Source organism: Stegostoma tigrinum, chromosome 9 (assembly GCF_030684315.1).
Source record: "Stegostoma tigrinum isolate sSteTig4 chromosome 9, sSteTig4.hap1, whole genome shotgun sequence".
In the NCBI taxonomy this organism is placed as follows: Eukaryota; Metazoa; Chordata; class Chondrichthyes; order Orectolobiformes; family Stegostomatidae; genus Stegostoma; species Stegostoma tigrinum.
Window position 1 is genome coordinate 7,563,665 of NC_081362.1, and position 20,878 is coordinate 7,584,542.

Consider the following 20,878-nt stretch of genomic DNA (forward strand, 5'->3'; position numbering starts at 1 on the left):
TGAATCCAGTTCAATCGGAAAGAAACTGTCAATTTATAAATATTGACTCTTTACATAGTTAATAAAATTTTTGGTTGCAATAATTCACCAAAATGTATGAATGTAAAACTTTTGAATGCATTTGTGAAAAAAATTCTAAGCCACACAACATGCAGATTGCTGACCACACTGTTTTTTGCAAATAATGTTTTCAGTGAAATTTTTATTTCCCAGGAGATAGCACAGTTATATGTCTCTGCTTGAAGCTGGGAAGTGGTCAAGTATGTCTGAGCATTTCAAGTCATGTAAACTTTCAAAATAACTTCACCAACTGCAGAATGATGTGCAATTACTTTTAGTCATTTTTGGCAGGCACCTTCAGCCTTTTCCAGCCGTGCACTTATCTGATTCACTGGCTGTAATCAAGTTACGCCATTTTAGGAGATACTGCAGTTGCTAATATTTCAAAGTTACCAACTTAAACTTAGAGCATTTTGTTAAGCTTACCAAACTTAAGAATTATCCAAATGAAAATGAAAACAAAGCCTCTCAGCTGCATATTTCTTGAGTCTTATTTTTTTAAAAATGTTGCAATCACAGCCAAACAGACTTTAGCTACATAACAGTGCCAAGTGGAGAATGTGGTACACTATGCGACACTGGAAGCCCTCTCCCACGGCTATTAGTGACCATTCATCTGGGAGCCTGGGAAAATGCCTCAAAGCTGCTGAGTTATCTGGAGCAGCCTGGCAGGTGTTCCTCTCCCAGCGGAATCTGGCACCTGCATAACTACCACTGACATTTTCTATAAACTGCATTTCAGGGTAAAGCAGGCACATTGTTGGCCACTTACAGGACGACAAATAAGCTCATAATTACAGAAAAAAAATCAAATTCAAGTGATACTTGCAATTTTAACCAGGGAATTTGATCATTTCATTCTCAAAATTTTTGATAGCCTTTCAATTAAGATCACGCAAGTTATCTTGCAAATTGGTAACATATTAGTTTTACATTAAACACAACTACTGATTGTTAGAAAGGACAACTCACATTTGCCTTAAAGTTAATTAACAGCTTATGTAAGCAGAATAAGGTAGAAAGGCAGTGTAAAATAGGAAGGGTCTCTAAACTGCATTTATCAAATTGTGTATGAGAATTAAACTGGTTTATTTAGGCAGAGTTCATGTAGCCAGATAAGTAAGATATTTTAGAAATGAAGCAGATTTGCTTTTCTAAAAACTACCTCAAATAGCCTGTGGACATCTGGAGAGTTTACTAGTGTAATCACTGCAAATGCTTCATGACTGTGGTTTCTTTTCATGGATGCAGAGCATGCTGGTATGCTATTGGTTAGGTATCCCTTAAATGGCAACTAAATGGTTGAAACTGGCTCAGCTACAAGTAGGTGGTTGAAGCAAGCCAATACTATAGGTTTTGTTCATGTTTTTAATCTCCCTTCAATATTAGAAGCATGTGTCATATTGAGAGCAATTTAAGTTGCAACGCTGTTCATCTGTAAATAATATCGTGCCATGTCAAACACTTAAATAACCCTAGGTTTTAACTAAGGCTTCATCAATGTCCACTGGAAAATGGCTTCCATTCAAGGACTGACTGGAAAAGCATTCAGTTTATGTTAACAATATTCTGTCCAGCACCAGCATTAATTGCACTTAATTCACAGTTGTGACAACTTCTGATCAAACTTGGGTATCCTCAGAAATGGATGTACCACAGACTATCATAGTCTAGAAACACTTCTGCTAACAAAGTATAGATGATCATTATGTAGACTCAATCAACAATGTATCTTAAGGTCAGAAGCAGGGGTGATGATTGTAAAATGTTAAGCAACATTCACAGCTCCTCAGGTACTGAAGCAGTCTATGCTTAAATACGGGAAGACTTGGACAATATCCAGGTTTGGGCTGACAAGGTGGCAAGTAACATTCATACCATACAGGTGCAAGGCAATCACTATCGCCAGCAGGAAAAAATCTAACTATTGTCCCTCAACATTCGACGGCATTACCACTGTTGAATCTGCCACTAACAACATACCGGGGGTTACCATTGACCCAGAAACTGAACCGGACTAGCCATATAAATACTACAGTTACAAGAGCAGGTCCAATGCTAGGAATTCTGCAGATAGCAACTTGCCTCCTCTCTCCCCAAAGCCTGTCCACCGTATACAAAGAACAAGCCAGGAACGTGACAGAAATCCCTGGATAAGCACGGCCCAATATCATACAAGAAGCTTGACAATATATAGGACAAAGCAGCCCTCTTAACTGGCACCACATCCACAGCATTCACTACTTCCACCACCGATGCACAGCAGCAGCAATGCATACTGTCTATAAGATGCACTGCAGAAACTCACCAAGGCTCGTCAGACGGCAGCTTTCAGACTCATGATGAATACTGTACCATCTAGAAGCTCAAGGGCAGCAAATATACAAGTCACCACCACCTGCAAATTCCACTACAAGCCACTCATGGTACTGACTTGGAAACGTATCACCATTCCTTCAGGACCACAAAGTCAAATTTCTGGAACTCCCAACCTAATAGCAATGTGGGGGTACCGACACCTAATAAACTTAGCTTACCATCACCTTTGCTAGAAATGAACAATAAATCCATTGCAAAGTACTTTGATCAATATTTGGTCAACAATGGTATTGCTTACCCTTTGACGCCTCAATGCAACATGCAGTTTGACACTTTAGAAGTTAGAGCTCATAGTGGCCATAGTTGTACCTATTTTATAGGTGCAAATAGAAAACAGCAATTTTGTGGACCAATATTTCACGGTTGAAGGACATCCAAAAGATGACATACCCAATAGTGGAGTGAGCCTTTCTCATGTGGCTGAGCACGTGTTAGATTCTTCATTAAAATATGCAAATCATCTACACCAGTTTCAAAAATGGACTGCCAGGGTCCTGCTCCATTCATGTTAATCACTGGATGGAGTTTAGTAAATATCTAGCATTAGAAATAAAAATGTTTTTGAGTTTTGATAGAGTGCAGGGGGGGGGGGCGGGCAGACCATTTTCTGGTTCCATAGCACTCGAGCACAATTAGCTGCTCTTTCTTGGTTCTCCACACTTCCTTGGCATTTTCTCAAGGATGCTGCAGTCATCGCTGCAGAAAGGAAAGTCATCTGTGATGTAGTTACAAACATCTGGAGTTTATCTAGATTACACAATTGAGGCCTGAGGTTCAATTTTGCTTTGACCCTGGGATTCTTGGTTTGGGTGTACATTATGGTACATTGCCCACTTCATACACAAAATTGGTCACTCATTAATTTCTACTGATTTCAGTTCTTGATCTGTGCGACATGAACCAGTTCCGCTAAAAGGATTTGATTTTTGCCTTGCATCAACACCTCAGTTCAATCCTGCCATGGTGCACTTTCCTGCAGACAGGACCAGGAGCAAACTGTCCGCATATAACAGGCAGCTGATTATACCAGTGCTAACCTATTACAGCCTGTTGATGGAGACTGACTGGGATTTTCCAGATGGCCTTCAGGTTCCTGGAGAGAGTGGGGACCAGTTTAATGTCTTGAATACAGACATTTTTGCCTGTTTTGGTTCAAGTGAAGCTTCAAGCTTCCATGTGGAGGGGTTCTCCCAAACCTCACACTATTGGTCTGGCTGCACTTTTTTATTCATTCATGGGATGTGGGCATCACTGGCTAGTCCAGAATTTATTACCCATCCTCAACTGCACAGAGAACTATGAACAGTCCTATTTCTGTGGTTTTGGAGTCACTTGTCAGCCAAACCAGTTGAGGACAACAGTTTTTTTCCCTAAAGGCTATCAGTGTATCAGAGGGATAAAGGCCATTTTTAGTTTAGATTTTTAAAAGCCTCTATTTGAAATATCCTTTCCCTCACTTCCCTCCTACAACATCTGGTGCTGCTGTGTTGAAGTAGGGATGGCCTCTGATTGGCATTGCAGTTTAAGAATCTACTCACCATTCAAAGTGGACCATGAGACCACAAACAAAGGCGGTCCTAAGGCATTAGTATGGGGCAGAACATGTTTTCTTTGGACTTGGAAGATTTGTAGGTCTCCTTGTTGAAGGCTGCTGACTTTGATTCCATTCCGAACAAAGTGAGGTCTCTAGGTCCCTTTACAGTAGAGGATCTTTAATCCCTTGGATCTCCTCCATGGAGGACATTTCAAGGAGGGCGACAGCAATATCTACATAATCCTCAATGCTATGAATCTCCTTCTTTTTGTAGAGATTGGCTGCCCTGTTGAAACAGTTTTCTTTTGCAGTATCCTTGATATTTAAAAAAGGTTTTTTTTCTTGATAATATCCTGAACCTGTTAACACTTGTAATCCCATCTCAATATTTGTGGCCATGAAGTTGCATGAACCAAATCTTTCTTGTGGGAGCAGAATTTTGTTCTCAATCTTCCTGCAAATCAGTGCTGACGTGCAGATTTTTTTTACTTCAATTTACTTCCAGAGTCGATGCTTTCAGTTGTCCACACTGATTGCATGATCGGTGGTAACCATCACATCCACTTCCTAGGCACTAACTGAAAATATTTCTTGCTTGATATGATGCCTCTCAGAGTACTGTTAGTTCTTCCTGAGAAGATAAAGTAGTAAATTTTTCTGTTTGAATTTCCATCTGCTCAGCATCTGACGTTAGGCTCTAGCTATCTTCAATGTCTGTTTATCAAGCTGTGCTGCACTCTGAATTACATCAATTGAGGATTCATTACTGAGTTCAAATAGGTTGTACGGTTATTTGCACTTTCTTCCCACTAAGCTGTTCTTTGCAATCCAAACTATCTTCAGCCCCAAAAGGTAAAGCCAACAGTAAATCATGAAATGAAATGGCACATCATATTTTCTGTTTTGAACATAACCATAACCAAAGTCCTCACTTTGTTTCTTCCAGCTGACCGGCTCATGTCCCAATCCCTTGCTTATTAGAAGACTGCAGAATGTCACAACAGAAATAGTAGGAAAGCAGAATCAAACTTAAGACATGAAGATAAAAATAAATACTAACATAACAAGCTCGCAAGAGAAGAATTAAATCCTGAATATAATCCTAAGTGTTATCTGGACTTCACTCCTGTGTACTGAATCCTTCGCAAGCACTTCTGCCTCAGGCATATTTGTACAACAACAACAACACATGATTCCAAATTAATGCCATTTGCAGTCTTTCCCTAATGTCATGATCACATCTTTACATCATTTAATGCTTTCTGCCCTCACCTCATTCCTGGATGTACAGCTTTGTGACTTTGATTCTTCTAGTGCAGCCTAGCATGTTTTTCAACATTTCTGATGTAGGGTCTAGGGTTTAGGGTCTAGGGCCGAAACGTCAGCTTTCCTGCTCCTAAGATGCTGCTTGGCCTGCTGTGTTCATCCAGCTCTACACCTTTTTATCTCAGTTTCTCTAAGGGCTTTCAACAAGTGCAGTGGCTCCTTACAGAACACAGAAAAGTCTATGATTCTGGCAACCACCTTGAGAAACTACTTAAAAATAACTTCTCCAATGACATCCAAGTTACAGCTATCTAAATTATTCTCAATACACCCTTCTTTGCTGAGGCCTACACAGAGAAAAATGCTTGCATTTCTACAGCACCTTTCACAACCACCAGAAGTCCCAAAGCATTTTACAACCAAAGTACTAGTTTTAAAGTGTGGTCATTCTTTTATGTAGGGTGCACAGAAAGTTTCCACAAATAGCAAAGCTGTTATAACGCAGATTATCTGTTTTTGTGACTGGGGAATAAGTTCCCTGCTGTTCTTCAAAATAGTTTCCTCTGAAAAACATCCCACAGTGCAACACTCCCTCAGGACTGTCAGCTTGATTTTTGAGTTCAAGTCCTGGAGTCCTGCAGCCCTCTCTTCAGAATCGCCGGTTCTCACAGATTGGGAATTAATTAAATTGAAACAGACTGAAAGGATTGCCTTTACAGCTAGAGTTTTTTTTTGCCCAGTCATTTGAGCTTACTGTACATTTGCTGCATGCCTACTTCCCCAGTGCTGGAATATCACTAACTATAGTTGAATAGTGCAAACTGCAAATTAGGGATCGTGCAATTTTGCTGAATTGTCTACTCAGGGATTAGGGTAAATTTTCAGGACTTTGTTTATTTGGATGTTTGAGAGAAAGTAGAAAAAAAAATAGAGAGGGAGTTGTTACAAAGGTAAAGATGGCAATCAACTCACCCAGAAGGGTCCTGTGAACAGCAAATAAATGAGCACTCATCTGTTATACTTTTTGGTGGCACTGTTTAAGGTAGAACTGTTGGCTAAAATACTGAGAATTGCCTGCTCATTTTCAGAACAGTCACTGGACTCGAAATATTAACTCTCTTTCTCTCTCTTCAGATGCTGCCAGACCTGGTGAGTTTCTCTAGCAAGTCCTGTCTATTTTTGTTCCAGATCCCTATCATCAGCAGTTTTTTGTTGCACTTTTAAAAAAAAGTATAAAATGTCCCGTCACACAGACACATTCGTATTAATTTAGAGTCGGAGTCATAGAGGTCTGTAGCACAGAAGAAGGCCCTTCAGCAATCAAGAAGCACTAGTCAAAAATAAGCACATAATTATTTTAATCCCATTTTGGCTCCTGGCCCATAGCCTTATATTATAAGTTAATATAACAATGTTATTCTATAAAAGCAAAACACTGTGTATACTGGACATCACAAGAAAAACAGAAAACACAGCTCCAAAGAACAATCATATTGTACTTGAAACGTTAACTCTGTATCTCTCTCCACAGATGCTGCCAAAACTGCTCAGTTTCTTCAGCACCTTTTGTAACTTTTTGCCCCTACATTTTGGAGCCAGAATAAAATCAGATCCCTTTTGAATGATTTATTTTATAGTAACATTTCATTCTTTCTATTGGCTCAGTGGTTAGCACTGCAGCCTCACAGCACCAGGGATCTGGGTTCAATTCCAGCCTCGGGCGACAGTCTGTGTGGAGTTTGCACATTCTCCCCGTGTCTGCGTGGGTTTCCTCCGGGTGCTCCGGTTTCCTCCCACAGTCCAAAGATGTGCAGGTTAGGTGGATTGGCCATGCTTAATTGCCCATAGTGTTCAGGGGTGTGTGGGTTATAGGGGGATGGGATGCTTCAAGGGGCGGTGTGGACTTGTTGGGCCGAAGGGCACACTGTAGGGAATCTACTCTAATCTAATCTATCTACTTGAAAATAGCAAAATGGGTTGGTTGATTGGAGCGAGGAGTGACATAAATCACTGAAAACACCAAGTGATGGAAAACATATCAGGTCAGACAGCATCCTTGGAGAGACAGCAAGCTAACATTTCAAGTCTAGGCAACTCTTCAACAGAGCTGAAATGAAGTGTGGAGGGGACAACATTTATATGCTACAGTTGGGGTGCAGTTTTGGGGGTGGTGGGGTGTGAGGTGCTGGTGGACGAAAGATGTTGATAGTTCAGATTTAGTGAGCAGAATGTGAGAATAGCAGAACAACAGTATGCCTGACTGCCAGACTAGAAACAGCAGACAGTTCCAGTGTGTGTGTGGGGGGGGCAAAGAGGACATAGTGACACAGAATGTAACAAGTAAAGCTAAGTGAAAGGGAAGAAATAGGAGAATCTAACAAGTAACATGAAAAGAAAGTGAAGAAATGGAAGTTGGTCCTAAGTTTAAAGGTACTGAACTTAAAATCAAGTCCAGCAGGCTATAAAGTGCATAGTCTAAAAATGAGATAAGGTGTAGAGCTGGATGAACACTGCAGACCAGGCAGCATCGGAGGAGCAGGAAAGCTGACGTTTCAGGTCAGAAACATCAGCTTTTACCTGCTCGTCTGATGTTGCTTGGCCTGCAGCGTTCATCCAGCCCTACACCTTGTTATCTCAGACTGCAGCATCAGCAGTTCCTACCATCTCATAGTCTAAAAATGAGACATTGTTCCTCCAGTTTGTGCTGTGATTCACCGGAGCACTGCGGCATACTGAGGGCAGATATGTGGGCAGGATGCTGTGTTAAATGACCGGTTACGGGAAGGTTGGGTCATGCAAGCACACACACCAGAGGTGTTCTGCAAAGCCATTACCCAGTCTGCATTTGGTTTCTCCAATGTAGATATATACCCCTTTAGAAACCAAAGTGTTGAAATCTTTGGCTTGTAAAATTTGATATCAGGTGCACACACTTGAACGGAATTAGAAATCGAAAGACATGATGTACAAGATCTGTGTTTTTTAAAATCTGTGCTATGCACGCACGTAGTACGTCTTTCTGGTAGTTCATGGTAAGAATACCATGGACAAAAAGTGAACCATACAATTTACAAACCTTAAACTGCTCTAAACCTTGCTGTTCTTCACTCATTGCAATGGTTACTCTTAATCACTTCTCAGAATTTCAGTTCAGATCAAGTGTGGTCCTTCAGTTGCTTAAATTCTTAAGTACGAGAAGTAAGGATAACTGCATCCCAACCCTATCTTGAGTTAGAGAAGGAAACAAACCAATACATGACTGCAGCTAAAATTGAAGACAGTAGAAAAAGGATGGCCAACAGCTAAGATAACTTTCTATTTCTTTGCTTTTACTTGCAAATTGAGCATCTGTAAAAGCAGATCAAATAGCAGTTGAAGCTGTGTTTATGTTAGTTGAAAGCCCTGTGACATCTTCCACATCATAGTCCAACAAACACTGGGCACAGCTATCACATACCATGAAAATGGCTTAAAAAAGAAAATAATTCAACAGGGACATTCCATCACAATCAATTACTTAATCCTTATGTTTCTCTTCGTTTTATGAGAAATTTTGCAATAAACTTTTACACCTCAGTTTCCAATAACAGGTCTGACCAGATCTGAAACATTCCCTTGCATTCAGTTTGTCCTTATTCTCTCATCATTCCCAAGGCCATCACTATCTGCTGTTACTCACACAGAAATATCAGCACTGAAAACTTATCCTTTGAAACAGCTAATCCTTTAAATATGTGAATCTGCTTTCGCATCTACAGACACGAAAGTACTGAAGAATATATTTATATTACATGTACGAAAAATTTTATTGAGAATAATCTGACAAAACTCATTCTCTTACCAAAACTCTTGCACAATGCAAAGAATTAAAAAATAGGTCTTGTGTGCAGCAAAAAAGAGCGATGTGTATTCAGTGTTTTAATCCATTATTTACTAAAAAGTTGTGAAATTTTAAAAGAACATTAAATCATAACATTAACTGAATCCACATATGAATACCCAAGCATAACATACTATTGTTTGTCTTTGTATTTAATTTCATTGTTCCATTCAGAAGAAATTTATACTATTTATATTTAATTAGATTTTACATATGTAAAACTGCCATTTTCAGAACAAATTCACCTACACTAAATAGTATTGCTATGTAGATTCATTTCTCATCCAAAGCCAACTATACCAGAATGGAATTGTGGCAACACTGTGATTTCAACCAAAATTATGAATGATTCTGTTTTCGGTTCTCCACACAGCGTACATGAATTCTTCGTGTTTTAATAAAAGTCAATCAATATTTTATTGTATCATGTTCAATAGAGGAATTTCATTTATTTTTTCAAGAACGTCTCATCTTCTTTGCAGTTCATTCAGATCACTAATGTACTGCTTCATTAAGCGGTATTGTAAATATAGTTGAATGAAATACTTATAAGATACCTACAATAAGACTAGAAGATGTAGAAGAAGAAGCAGACCAACTGGCACACTGAGTCTACTCTGCCATTCAATGATGTTATGGTTGATCTGTTAAGCCTCAACTCACTTTCCTTCATTTTGCCTATTAGCTTTGATTTCCTCACTGCCAAATAAAATCCGTTTATCTCAACCATGAATATATTTAATGACGCAACCTCCATAACCCTTTGTGGTAACAAATTTCACAATCTGACACCTCCTGTAAAAAGAAATTCTTCATCTGTTTCCGAACTGAGTAGCATCTTATGCTGGTTTATAATCTCTGGTCCTATACACTCCCACAAGGGTGAACCACCTCAGAGCATCTATTCGATTAAGGCCCCTAAGAATCTGAAATGTTTTATTATGGTCTTACTCATTCTTCTAACAACCATTGAGTACAGGCAACACTTCTCCTCACAAGAAAGTACCCCCCATGCCTGTAATCAACCTAGTGAACCTTCTCTGGACTTCCTCCAATACCTGTACATTCTTCCTTAGATAAGGAAAACAAAAGGTGTAGTATGGCTATTGTTTTAACAAAACTTCCCTATTTTTATACTCCATTCTCTTTGATACGATAGGGAAAAATATTTTCCATTTAGCGTTAAGTCACCTGACATTGTTAGACAGACAGTATTAAATATTTGAACTCTTTTCAGTAAATTCTAGAAATGAGCTTGAAAACGATGCTATAACAAAATGAAAAATTACATATCCTGCGCAGAATAGCAGAACCTTTGGGACCAGGGAAGATGCAGTCAAGTAGATAGTTTTCATTGCATAACACAAATGTAATTTACGAATAGTGGACTCAAATTAGGACCTTAAATCGTTGTCACTTGATTTATCAATATTAAAATTCAATTTGAAGCCAAATGGTGTAGCCGTGTCATTGTTGTTACAGACAGTGAAGCAAGGGGACATATGTAGATTAGAGTCAGTGAACCAGGGAGAGGACCCTATGGTGAATGTACAGCCACTCTGACATTACGGAATGCCAGTGCTTTCCTGAACAGTACCAAGCTGATGATTTTCAATTTTGCACTGTGTAGGTCCTGAAGTATCTTGGCCTGTATTGCAAATTAGTTACGGCTGAACAGATTTGAAAAGTGGACCACCCACGCTAATTTCTGATTTGGAGTAAGTTTGTGTGGGTGAAGTGAACATGTTGCAATTCTATACTGCAAAGGAGAAACTGTCGCTTATTTTGTTTAATTGTTTTTGTTTTAATTTGCCAAATTCCAAAAGGAAATAATATCTACACTTTAAAAGATATAATTAAATCCTCCAGTACCCAGCAAAATAAAAATACATTAATTGCCTTCCAGATTCACATTTGGTCTCATGATAATGACAAGAACTGGCATTTGAACAATGCAGCAAGAGCATGTGAAGACATTTCGCAGGAGTATTATCAGAAAAAAAACTTGCTCACAAAGCCACACAGGGCAAGTCGTCAAATAACTTGGTGAAAGATATAGGTTTTAATAAGCAACTTAGGTTGTTGACTCTGAATGATCTCGACAAGGTGGACATGGAAAGGATGTTTCCTCTTGTGGCTCTGTCTGGAATAGGAGTCACTGTTATAAAATGACGGGTCACCCTTTTGGGATAGAAAAGAAAAGAATTATTGTGAACTCAGAGGGTTATGTGACTTTGGAACCCTTTGTTTGAGAGGGGAATTCACGTGGGGGTCATTGAATATTTTGAGACAAGGGATGACAGATTCTTGTCAGGCAGGGAAATTAGGGTTATAGGAGTGGATGGAAATATGGAATTTGAAACATAAACAGATCAGCCATGATTTTGAATTAATAACAAAGAAGGTCCGTGGTGCTGAATGATCGACTTCTCCTATTTTACACGATTGTATGATAAGGCAAATTTGTCAATGGTGAAGCACTGAAAATTGGGAATGGGCAAGAGGCCAAATGGGAAGAGTTGGGCAAGTGGAGACAAATATAGGCCTGAAGGAGGTAACAGACGCAAAGAGAGGCAAAGACATGGATGGATTTGAACACAAGGATGAGCATTTGAAAACTGAGGCATTGCTGAATTAACCATCAACATGGATCAGCGAGTTCTGGAATGGTGTTAGATTGGAATTGGTGCATGTTATGGCACAGGTGCAAGGCTTTGAAAAGTTCAAGTGTACGCGGGTGGTGGACGCAAGGTGGAGTAAGGGAATGTTGAGCCAGGAGTTAAAGGAGGAATGGATATGGATTCAGCAATGGATTTGCTACAGCAGGGTCAGTTGAACTATATTATGCAGGTGGAAACATACAGTCTTGACGAGGACAGTTTTTAAGCTGAGAAGCATAGCTTGGAGTTAAGCATGATGCAAAATGCCAACATTTGATTCAGGCTCAATAGTGACCAGGGAAGACACTGGAATTGGTGGCTAGAGAATAGAGTTTGAGGTGGGCACAGAAACTACTGGTTTCAGTAATCCCAATAGTTAAACGGAAGAAATTTCTGCCTATCCAAGTAGAATGGAAAATCAGAGACAGTAAATGAATTGACTAAGGAGGTAGTGGAGGTAGAACTGGGTACTAACCAATTCAGATTTGGAATCATACAAGTGGATATGACAGAGAAAACATTGAGTTGAAATACTGTAGGAGTTTTACCACATCTTAAAATTACTTTTCTAGAATAAAATAATAAACTTCACTAATTTTGAACTTAAATCATTATTTTCAGAGAATATAAAAGTGTGAAAATGAGGCCTTGTATTTTAGAATGGAATATACTACTGAGGACCATTGACTATTATCAAGTTCTAAATTAACACTGCTTCTCTTTCCCTAAACATTTATCGATAAATTCGCTGCAAATAAATATTTGATTTGTAAAACCAGTCAGTGAATATATTGCACTAGAAAAAGATATTCACTGTATTGTGTTCTGCAGAAGAGTGCTTAATGTTCAGGTATAGAGAATCCATCCCAAAGATCTGTGAATGATATTAGGTAGATACTTTTGAGACTGGATGGCATAACAATGGGGTGACGATGAGAGTGGAAGAGATGGCAGCTGTATCCTCGATGACCAAAGTCCCAAGCTCTGTAAATCCCTCTCTAAACAATTTGTTTCCTGCATTCCTCTCTCTCTCCCCCCTTGCAAGGTGTTCCTTAAAAACATACCTCAATGATCAAGATTTTGGTCAACAGTGCTCATATCTCCTAATGTGGCTTAATGTTAAATTTATTTGACAATGCTGCCATGAATTGTCTTTGTGTTCTTATATTGAAGATGCTGTATAAATACAATTGTTGTCGCTGTCATAACCTAGAATTTATTGCACCCGATCATGTCCAACCCATAACCAAATCTCTATCATCGGCTAATATCCTTACACAAAATCTACATTTCTGTCTCATTTGTTTGGTGATTTTAGGCTGCACATATTTCAATGATTTCACTGTATATTTTATTCTCATTAATGTAAATACAAATAAAGAGTTTCTTACCTTTAAGACACAATGGGTTACTGGGTGTCAATTCTTTGCTTAGTTTAGATTGCATGGTACCACGCTGTTTTCTCAATTCAAGGTACTGTTTTATCCTGAAATCCACAGTTTCTTTTACAAGTGCACTAATCTCCTACAAAAGAATTAAAAATCAGTATAATTACATTTTAAAATTATTCAATTTCTTAGTTTGTAATTTGCACTAACTTTTCCTGATAGAAATCCGAAAAAGGTAAGATTTCAAATTCGACTTTTATTCTTCAAATTTTCTTTCAGTCCTTAGGATGAAGACAGAAATAACAAAATTATTTTTCTGACCTCATGTCTGGCGAGGAGTACATCAGGAATTCAAGCATGGAGACCAGAAAGTCTGTTAAGTTTGGTGATATCTACGACCGAATTCCTGATATGCATTATTCTTGTCAGATATGTGCAGATGTGTCAAATCAACAGACCAGTTGTTTATTAGTTGCATGGAGCAAAATTGCAGAAGGCAGTAGTTTAGAGGAACTTGGAGGTCCTTGTACATGAATCCCAAAAGCTAGCATCCAAGTTCAGCAGGTAATAGAAAAGGGAAATGGAGCACAAAAAAAAAGTGGTCTTGTGAAAACCACAGAAGGCATGAGTCAAACCACAGCTGGAATAGCATGACCAGTTCTGGATCCATTATCGAAGGAAAGATATACTGGCATCAGAGGCACTAAAGCGCAGGGTCATTAGAATGATTCCGAGTGGAGGGATTTTCTTATACGAAGAGGTTCCATTGGAGTTCAAAAGAATGGAAGGTGAGATTATTTGAGGGCATAACAGGATGGATATGGAGAGGTGGTTTCCGTATACAGGAGAATCTAGGACCGAGGGGCATGATCTCAGAATAATGGGCTGCTCATTTAAGAATGAGATGAGAAGAATTTCTCCTCTCAGAAGATAATGAATCTGTGGATTCTTTATTGCAGAGAGGTTTCAAGGTTGTTTCAAGTTGTCAAGTATATTCAAGGGCAAGACGGACATATTTTTAATCTGAAGGGAATCAAGGAGTATGGGGTAAGATCAACCATGATCTCAATAAATAGAGGAGCAAACTTCATGAGGCAAATTAGTCTTCATCTGAGTAATCTAGTACTTTTTAATTTCATTTTAGTTTCCTTTGCGTCTTCCCAAGCCTTGCACAATCTGCAATTGGGTGCAAGGAAGAGTGGTCTGTGCCCAGGTAATTACATTGCCACTCCGAAGCAGCAATAAGAAATATTTCAACAGTAAGTTCAGCCATTTTTTTCACTTCTCTATCCTTCCTTCATTCATTCATCACCCCCTACATCAACGCCATTACAACTTGGACCTCTTTAGAGGGTAAAAGCATTCATGCATTGTCTCCTTGTGTTAACAGTGCATCCTTTTTGCATTTAAAAGCTTGGACTATTTCTTCCTAATGCATTAAAAGCAAAGAACTGAACCATCAAGTGCATTTCCTTTCTATTTTTTCAGGCAGACAATTCTGCAGGTGCTAAAGATCTTTTCTACTGGATCACCAATCTCAAGAGTCACTTTTGGGATTTCTCTATTGTAAAAGCTGAATATACCTCCTTATATTTGGTTGGGCATATTCAAGATAAAATGTTAAGATGGAAACATAACATTCAATTTATTTTCTATCACTAACACTTTTAAAAATAATACTAGGAGGCAAGAATGATGTTGCTACTGCGGTGTCCAGCATTATTATGGCACTGGAGAGCCATTTAAGACATCAATTACAACACATAATTGTTTAAGTAGTAAAACTTAATTAAAAATAAAAATATACAGTCAATAATTTATCAAAATTAGACAATAATTTCAATTGAAGGTTGTAATTTTTTAAATAATTGCATAGTGTAGGTCAGCATTGAGAAACTTTTCTTTAGCAAATTTTCTACAGACTCAAATCAAATGGGTTCTATGCTGAGAGCTAACTGCCCAACACTGGTGTAAGTATTAGAGGTGAAACTGCCTCTGTGTAGCTGGCTCATTCCCGTTTAGGTTTTGGGGTGACAGCCCATTGATTTGTTTAGTGGCACTCCTGCCCGGCTCAAGAAAGATATCCGACCTGTTGAGCTGCCGACCAATTGGTGACCCGCAGCTCTGCACACCAACAGTGCCAGCATGAACGGTGGCCTCTGCTGGTACTGCAAGTATGTCTCATACAGCAACAGACCAGGACATTCAGATACTTCCATGGTCTTGTTGGGGCCAGCATGCATGGTTAAGCCTGTAGGGTTGCAGGTCGAGTATCAACTTCTCTCACCACCACCACCCCCCCATTAAGCCAGAGCAGAGGCAGATCAATGGTCATTCTTGGGCAGTGTGCACTTAAGAGCCTATAAAAGGCAATAGGTAGGCAACCCCACCCAGCGCACATCCCCATGGCTTATAAAATCACAGGGGGGCCACAGGTGTGCCGGTCAGCGGTAGGAATACCACTGATGGCATAGCGCCCTAAAATATGGAGCTACCAGCCTGCTTTCCCAGGTGCCTCATATAATTCAGCCCAATTATTCTGAACAAATTTGAAAATAAAATGAACAACCTAAACTGCAAAATACTAATATTTCGGGGGTTGTAGATGTCAGACAAGCCAACAAATGCTAGTCTTCAAAAGCACAGATGCCATTGTCGTGTCAAAATTTACTTTACCATTTTCGAATTAGACTTGGAATGATCACAACACTCCGCGAGAATTAAATCCCTTTTCTCAATGAATTTCGAGGTTTTAGCCTTCTCTCAATACTCCTAGCTCTGAGTCAGAAAGTTGTGGGTTCGAAGCTCACTACAGACAACTGAGCACATGATCCAGGCCGAAATCCCAGTGCAGTTCTAGCCAACACTGTTGTAAGGGCAGTGTCTTTTGGCTGAGAAGTTAAACCAAGGCCCTGTTTGCTTTTCTAGGCAGATGAAAGAGAGTAGGGGAATCCATCCTCAATATTCATTCTCCTATTAAATAAGGGCAGATCACCTCCTTATTTATCTAATTTATAGCAGTTTTCAGTGTAAAAAATAAACTGCTGAATTTCAAAAGCAATAGCTAGAACATATACAACAATATTCTAAAACAATGAAAGTTGCTATATAATTCATTCTTTCTTTCACATTCTTCCTCAACTTTGTTCGATCCATTAACAATAAAATTCTTAGGACTTCAGGTCAGTTAAAATGCATTGTACATTATCTTCTTCAGTTGGTCAATTATTGTCAGTGCAGTTTCTGTAAAATTCTCAAACTCCTTCCACCCAAATGCTACACGTATTGGATTTACAACATTAATTGTGCTATTATTTGCAATATTTTCCTTCCACCTTTAAAATTTGCAGTGGCATTGGCATGCTTTATTTGTTAAATCAAGCAACAGTAAAACTTTATTTCATCAGGGATCACTGGTCTTAACAAACTGCATTTAAAATACACCTTGCCATGCATGCTGCAACAGCATATAATGCTGGATTGTTTAAATGTCCGCTGACAACACTGACAATGTAGTCGAATATTAGTTATCTTACTTGTTCTTACTTTGCGATCTTTCTGCCTCTAAGATAATGACATAACTACGGTTAGCAATACTTTGAACGTTGAAATCATTCATCCTAAACTGCAAACATGCTGCCCCCCACAAGCACTTCTTTCTTGCACTGCCATCAAGATTTATAGCAACGTCTATCTCCTACTTGAAACCGTTATTTCCTGTTGTCTCAAAAAACTATAGCATACTTTCCCTTCCACTGTCTTTCCTTCCTGGGGCAATCTTTAAACATTCAAATGTATGCTTGACCAAGCCCAATTTGACTTTTCAGATGAAAGATTTTTTTGTCATTTAGTCCGTGGCAATGATCTGTATTGTGGACATTGGTCCTTCGCTAGACTTCTCAAGCTATAAACAAGCTTGAAATAAAGAGCAGTATGTAACTGCTATAGTAATAACTTTAAGTGATGCTAAGAATATTAATGATAGAGACTTCTTACTTTTGTCAGTTAACACTGACATAAGTTGCTCGCCAATTATGGGATAAATTAATGGTCACTTAAGTCAGCATGGTGAACATTGGACAATTGTCAATTTGCAAATTTCAGAATCACGGTAATTAAAACAATTTATCTTTGAAGATGAGCAGATATTTTTAAATGTGGTATAGCCTTTGTCACAGCTGTCATTCAATAATGTTATAGGACCTGAAAAAGTTAAAAAAATTGCAAATATCAAGGAAAGAGGAAGAAAGTTATGAAGTAATAAAAGACGGTGAAAAATAAGAGGAAAGAACCTGCTGTGGGTTTTGCCTCCAGAGGGATAGTGCACCTCATGCAGTATACTTATGCTATCCCACAAAAAGAACAAACGAGATGGCAAGTGAATGCTATTGAAAAATCCAACAGACATTCATTATGAGATAACAAGGTGTAGAGCTGGATGAACACAGCAGGGCCAAGCTGCTTTAGAGGATCAGGAAGGCTGACGGTTCGGGCCTAGGCCCTTCTTCAGAAATAGGCCACTATTGTACAGAAACATTACACTCTCAGCGCCTGCGCGAACATTTAACTATTAGATTACAACCAAATAGCATGCTTTCAATTACCTGTCATGTTGCAGGTGAACTGAATTAAGGTGAGTATGTGATCATTATGTCTGCAGATTACATACTATTCTTACGGTCATTATGCCATGTGCAAGTCTCAAAGGTATGCTGATATTGACTGAAGTATAACGCAGCAAAGCTCAGGTTTACAAAGCTCATCTCAAAATACTAAAAGGCTCAAATGCAACAAAGTACCATTACTTGCAATTTTCACAATGTCAGTCAATTCAACAAGATATTGTATTTTACCATTGTGGAATCTAAAAACTGCAAAACGAGTAAACTGAGATCATGACCGTAACGTGTTTAACATGATGATCATGAAATGGCTGTTGGTGTCCTACGCAGTAGTTAATTGTGGCTCACTAAAAATTTCTGGAAAAATTTATTGCTGCCTATTAACCCAACACTGCTGGTTTCAGCACAGCAGATTCATCAATAAAGCACAATGAGGCCCAACAGTTGGCAACTATATTAAGAAGGCATTTAAAACTTCCAACTGCAGAAAGACCAGGCGTGGAGTTTACTTAGCAAGATTGTTGTAAATTACAGACATCCAGAACTCACCAGAGCTATATTGACAATTAGACAGTGGAAACATTAGTACAAGAAGTATGGGCAATAGGACAGTTTGATATGAATCTTTCTTAAAAAAAAATCCCTCCTGGTAGGTTTGCAAACAAATTTGGGAAAAAATAGTAGAAAGGATAAATAATTCCCACAAATCGTTAGGAACAAAGAAAGCAGCTGGTAAAACAGCCTCATATGCAGTTTAGTGTCTCAAACAGTGAGATCTGAAGGTTCAGCAACAAAATACACCCTTATAATTGGGAGGTAATTTTGTGATGAACATTTAGAAATAATAGAAGCCTATTCTATGCAGCACAGCTACTGGGCCAGGCAGAACACTGAATGCTGTCAAGCACTGCTTTCCTACAACATGGAAGAAATAAAGTAAGCAGCCCAAAGACTCACTGCAAGCCAGCCTATGTTAATGATGACAAACAGGATGGGCTGGATGTGTAACAGGATAATATGTTACCTTCTGTGTTAGCTAAACTTGACAGTTTTTAAATAAACATTTAACATGGTGGCACCTGAACATAAATCTGGTCAAGCATTTGGAAGACTCCATCGTCCATACCAGCAGAGCTCTTTATGATGGTGGTTTAAAGCACAGTGGGAGCATTGCTCACAAACATTAAGATTGCTGCTTCGGAGGCCTTGGACTCAAATCTTAAAAAGAAACTCCTTCTTCCAGCTTCAACTTGCTGGATAATTGGATTGAGAAAAGCCTGAGGCAGGAATTTGCAAACCACGTTATCACCTGGCATTTTGGTTCCATGGGACATGGAGTGGAAGGGTCCAGTAGCAGCATGTCTAGAGTACATATGTGGCTGCTATCTCTTGAGGCAATGCTGTGTTACATCCGTTCAGCATCCCTGGTTAAATCACAGCAACCATGCCACCAAACCAGCCAATCATTGAGGCATTAGCTATTGCTGAATCAGCTGCAGGATTGCAACACAATCATTTTGAAGTGAAAGGCTATTAGATAAGCATCACATCCAAATCCACAGCCATTACCAAGCAGAGCCACTACAGCGAAAAAAAACTGCACATACAACACAAATTAGGGAAGTTTCACATTTGATTTTTGTTATTCGCATTTGATTTGTACCAGACACAGAGTTTCATTTCGATTGTGCAGAATAAATTAGTATCAGAAAGGACACTGGAAGTATTTAGGATTGATTCTGGATATTTCTTGTCCAGAGGATCAGATAAGATCAAGTGGCTGGATTGCAATGCAGAGTAATGCCAACAGCATGGGTTCAATTCCCACATCAGCCAAGGTCACAATGAAGGTCCTACCTTTTCAACCGCTCCCCTCACTTGAGAATGTGGTGACCGTCAGGTTAAGGGCAGTTCATCAGCTTTACTAACATCTTTCACCCCAACTTCAAATTCACCTGGACTTTCCATGATACCGCTCTCTTCTTCCTGGACCTCTCTGTCTCTGTCTCTGACGACCACCTCAAAACTGACATCTATTTCAAGCCCACCAACTCCCACAGCTATCTAGAATACACCTCCTCTCACCCACCTTCCTGCAAGATTGCGATCCCCTTCTTCCAATTCCTCTGCTTCCACCGCATCTGCTCCCAAGATGGGGCGTTCCATTCCCGCACGTCCCAGATGTCCTCCTATTTCAAGGACTGCAACTTCTCCCCTCTGGTGATCGAAAATGCCCTCAAATGCATCTCTTGCCTTTCCCACACCTCTGCCCTCACATCACCTCCCACCAACAAAAACAAAGATAGAATCCCCTCGGACCTCACATTTCACACCCTCCAACCTCCACATCAACGTATCATTCTCCGCCATTTCCGCCATCTACAGTCTGACTCCACAACCAAAGATATATTTCCCTCCCCACCTCATCTGTCTCCCGTAGGGACTGTGCTCTCTGCGACTTCCCTCGTCAGCTCCACACTCTCCACTACCCCCGGCACCTGTCCCTGCAACCACAGGAAGTGCTAATCTGCCCCTACACCTCCCCCCCTCACCTCCATTCAAGGCACAAAACAAGCCGTCCACATTAGACAGGGGTTGACCTGGACATCCATCAACTTGGTCTCTTGCATCCACTGTTCTCGATGCAGAATCATCTCCATCAGTGAGACTAAGCAGAGACTCGGAGACCACTTTGTAGAGCATCTGCGCCCTGTACGCAACAAACCACAACACCTTTTGGTTGCGAACCATTTCAACTCCCCCTCCCACTCCCTTGGTACCATGTCCATCCTGGCCTCCTCCACTGTCACAAAGCCGCCACTCCAAACTGGAGGAGCAGCACCTCGTATTCCACCTCGGGAGCCTGCCTAAACATGGAACTCACTAGCTTTAAAACCTCCCCACGCCCCGGCCTCATCCCATGTCCAACCCTCTCTCTCATCCCTGTCTCCTTGACCTGACGCAATCTATCCATCTCCTCTCCCACCTATTCACACCTCCAACCTCACTGACCAATTTCCCACCACTCCCCACCTGCACTCACCTATCACCATCCCACCCACCTTCTTCAAGCCCACCCCTCCTATTTA

General features: G+C 39.8%; 1 protein-coding gene across 4 annotated transcripts in view; it reads right to left on the reverse strand.

Annotated features, from left to right (window-relative positions):
• slx4ip (SLX4 interacting protein) overlaps positions 1-20,878 on the reverse strand; it is a 93,462-nt gene that overhangs the window by 33,216 nt on the left and 39,368 nt on the right. For 3 of the 4 annotated variants that reach the window (XM_048535856.2, XM_048535858.2, XM_048535859.2), the window contains exon 4: positions 13,171-13,303. In XM_048535856.2, the coding sequence (XP_048391813.1) occupies positions 13,171-13,303 (133 nt within the window). Of the gene's footprint in view, positions 1-13,170; positions 13,304-13,377; positions 13,449-20,878 lie in introns of all 4 variants that reach the window. The other variant, XM_048535860.2, reaches the window with a different exon arrangement.